Raw genomic sequence first — 3901 nt, forward strand, 5'->3', positions numbered from 1 at the left:
AAATTCCTATTAGTTTTAGAAAGCGTCAGGAAAAAAATGTTAATTTTTACGCAAAACCAATTTTTTGTTTGTGTGTTAACTATAGTATTCGTAGACCCTTGAAATTTTAACCAAATATTTTTATTAGCATTTTCCATAAATGGTAACATTTTCGAAATATTTTGACACTTTGAACAATTATAGCCTTAAGACATTTTTCGAATTTTTAAATCTTTTTAAAATTATTGTCGTTAAATTTAATGCAACATTCTTTATAAAGTTATATTTTTGTTTAATGAAAATTCAAAAATTCTTATGATAATATCAAAATATTATATCGGCATGATTATTTTTTTTATGCATTTAAAGTTCAAATTTTAACAACATTTGTCAAAATTTCGAGAATCTTAAAACTATTTATTAAGTTAGAAATTCATAAAAGTTTCTCTTTTCATAGCTACCATTAGACATTTGAATTGAAGTTTCCCACAAATGTTTCTATATGAACGTTTGAATTAAAAATGTTTACGATATTGAATTTTTACCGGTAAAGTAACTAAATTTATCTATCGATTTTTGATATTTTGTTATTACTCAAAAACGAATTACCGGTGACACTCGACATTTTCACCAAATGTTAAAATTACCGTTTTTCATAAATGGTTAAATTTTCTAGCCATATAGACTTTTTTTTACAATGATTTATTATTGAATTTAAATGACAAATATAACACATCCATTACAACAACATGCTTGACAACCACTGTACAGCAGAGTGGTACTCACTGGTCCCCCTTTTTAAAATCGTGTATTTACATATTATAGCAGGCTGCAGCCTGCAGAAAGTTTTATACATTTAATAAATCGATTTTGGTTTCCAAGGCACCCGATAACGCGAGTTTATAGAAGGGACATACCTATCACTTATTACTTTAGCATTACACTTGTAATGGTAAAAGTAAACATATATTATACTTCGATGATCAATACTTATTTAGTGTTTCAGGCACGTTTATAGTTGATACACGAGCACGTTAATTCGTTGGTGATCACAAGAATTGGTCATTTAAATTATGTAGTTTAGCGAATTGTCGTGGTCGTGCGTGATATAATTTTGTATTATCAGTTGTGGTGTACATTATCATTATTATTGTAATATGTATTCGGTGTAATTATTCGTAAGAAATCATAATGAAAAAAACTCGTTTAAAAATGAACAAATGCCATGTAAAAAACTTGGAAAAGTGTACGGATGAGATTTCTATGGATGGCGTACACCCCCCGCTGTTCTGTAGTCATACGTGGACTAAATGTGTTCCGATCAGTGTAAAGTTATATTTTATTAACGATACACAATTATAGTTGTTGAATCACAGTTTAATGATATTTATTTTTTATAATACCTATATTATAGCATCGAATTCATCTGATGCATCCGTCGATGTCCATTGGACGCAACTATAGACTAGCACTCGAAAAGACTTTACGAAAAATCAACAAGTCACGGGAAAAGGCCATAAGTTGTAAAATATTAGACGAAGATCGTCATTTATTAAATCGTCCACGCCAAAAAGTCGAATCTGAACCACAAAAGATGAATACCACAAATGATTACAAATATACCGGCGTCGTGCCTTTAGCGGTAAGCCAATATATTATATATATATTATAATATTATTATTTATTATACAGTATAGGTCACACTTTAAAATCACAACATAATAGACATTAAGCGTAATGATCCGTCTTATTATCTCTGGCCTATAATAGGCACCATTGAATCATATTTGTTATTTTTACAGGATTTGTTGTCCGGAAAATATTACAGGGATATAGCAGATCTGAGGAAACAAAAAATGATTGCAAAGAAAATAAAATATGAAAAATCTATGATAAAACCAGAATTACCTTCAAAGTAATTACCGATATAACTACCTATATACATACTGCTAAGTACATAATTTCATTTTAGATTCAATACAATTTAAGTACTTTACAATGATTCGTTTTTTTATTTTCGATCCTCACCTTTTGAGGCAGTAAAAATGATTCGACTTTCTCCTTAGGCATCTTTTCAGGCAAGAAATTGAATTTAGTCGGTACTTTAGGGGTCCCGATAAAAATGCCCGGTAGTTTTCATTTTATCTTCAAAACTTTTCAATTTTATGTTATAATTTTTTTTTTATTTTAAAGATATTTTATTGTGCTATCAAGTATCAACTAACATACATAATTAAACGAGAAATGTACAAATTATTTTTTATTAAATTATAAAAAGTTAAAAAAATTACCATTTTTGAAAAGAAATTGAGTAGGTATAAGGTATAACTCAAAACAACACTGTAATTATTACAGTTTTATTTTATTATTCTACAGAATATAATAGCTGGAATACCTTAAAAATTTTCCCTCTACATGTATGAGTAAATTGTACATGCCTCATCTAAGTCACGTTTAGCAGCAGTATCGCTCGGAAATTATGGAAGGTATGAAAACAATATTTAGTATTTTAGGTATTAATCTGTAGAGTGTAAAATAATAAAAGTGAAATTAAAACTGATTTCCTTTTAAAAATGCCAATTTTTTTCACTTTTTATAATTTAATATAAATAATTTGTAGATACATTTTTGGTTAGGTTATGTAGGTATGTAGTCGGCCCGATAAAATAAAAATTAAATTACGATAAAAAGTTGAACATTTTTGAAGAAACATCAGCAAAAGGGTAAAAAGTAGGTTTAGTTTTGTTTAAAAAAAAAGTTAAGATTTGATTTATTTTCAGAACTAAAAACATAAAAAAAAAGTAGATCCACCCTTTAAAGAGGGTTTTTTTTCATAAAGGTATACTATCATAGACGCCGGCCGATCACTTCTTCACGGGAGACATTTTATATATGCTAACAGACCGTCTTCGCTCAGAACCGTTTTCCGTGGGTCTATAATGGTTTTATATCTTTGAATTCAAATTTAAAACATCCATTACAGTGACTCCTCTAAAAACCTACTACACAGTACCCATAATAGAGCGTTACCCACTTGCCCATTTTTAATTTTAATCTTTTTCATTCGCGTTTAAATTTTATTTTATTTTCCCTTTTCAGTTATATTGGTTCATCGATACAAGCTTGTACTGCAATGAGTCCAGACAAACAGCTTAATATACTGAAAGATATGTGGCGAAAAGAGAAAAACGTCGAGATCGTCATAAGTAAAGAAGACAGCGAAACAATAGCATACTATTTGAACGAAGTGAGATGATATTTTTAAATTATTTTCCTGATTATCAAAAAGTTATTATATCGAGTTTTGTTCTATCAAAGGATTTGGCTCTGTCATATGGAACCCTACAAAAATAGGTCTAATGAACAACATTGATAAGGTTCAAAAACGATTTCTAAGTACGGTTTTAAATTAATTTTATCGGGTCAACCAAATAACCAATATAGAAAGAATATCAAAATAATTCTGATATAGAAAGAAAATGCAATAATGTTTTTATCATCACGGAGAAATTATAATGAAATCTTGTTTCTATTCAAAATACTAAACGGTAAATAGTAGGTATGCCAGAATACCACAAATAAACACTCGCTCTACTAAAAAAATTTGTGTCGATATAAATATCGTTATTGTTATTATTACTGTAAACCGTTTATTAAGATTAAGAGATAGTGAGATACAATTTTATTATACGTAGTATAATAAATACTCAATGATACTATGTATGGTAATACATATATGAAATATTAATATTAATCTCCTAAAATATTATTTATTTTAAGAGGACGCTACACCCGCATGACGTGATGTCTCCGTCTTAGAAATGTACAACATTGAAAAAACTGTTTTGCGCGGGAAAGAACCGAGAAGGCTAAAGTCATAACTAAGAAAACGAGATTTTCTCCGCATAAAAAGGAGAACTTT

General features: G+C 28.7%; 1 protein-coding gene across 1 annotated transcript in view; it reads left to right on the plus strand.

The window, feature by feature from the left end:
- The first annotated feature begins 915 nt into the window (after positions 1–915).
- Positions 916–3901, plus strand: part of LOC115033499 (dynein heavy chain 3, axonemal-like) — a 6217-nt gene continuing 3231 nt past the window's right edge. Inside the window, exons 1-4 of the mRNA XM_029486156.1 lie at positions 916–1305; positions 1394–1621; positions 1782–1894; positions 3079–3226. Coding sequence (XP_029342016.1) covers positions 1171–1305; positions 1394–1621; positions 1782–1894; positions 3079–3226 — 624 coding nt within the window. The 5' untranslated portion in view covers positions 916–1170. The remainder of the gene's footprint in view (positions 1306–1393; positions 1622–1781; positions 1895–3078; positions 3227–3901) is intronic.

The sequence above is a fragment of the Acyrthosiphon pisum genome, chromosome X, assembly GCF_005508785.2.
Source record: "Acyrthosiphon pisum isolate AL4f chromosome X, pea_aphid_22Mar2018_4r6ur, whole genome shotgun sequence".
Lineage (NCBI taxonomy): Eukaryota > Metazoa > Arthropoda > Insecta > Hemiptera > Aphididae > Acyrthosiphon > Acyrthosiphon pisum.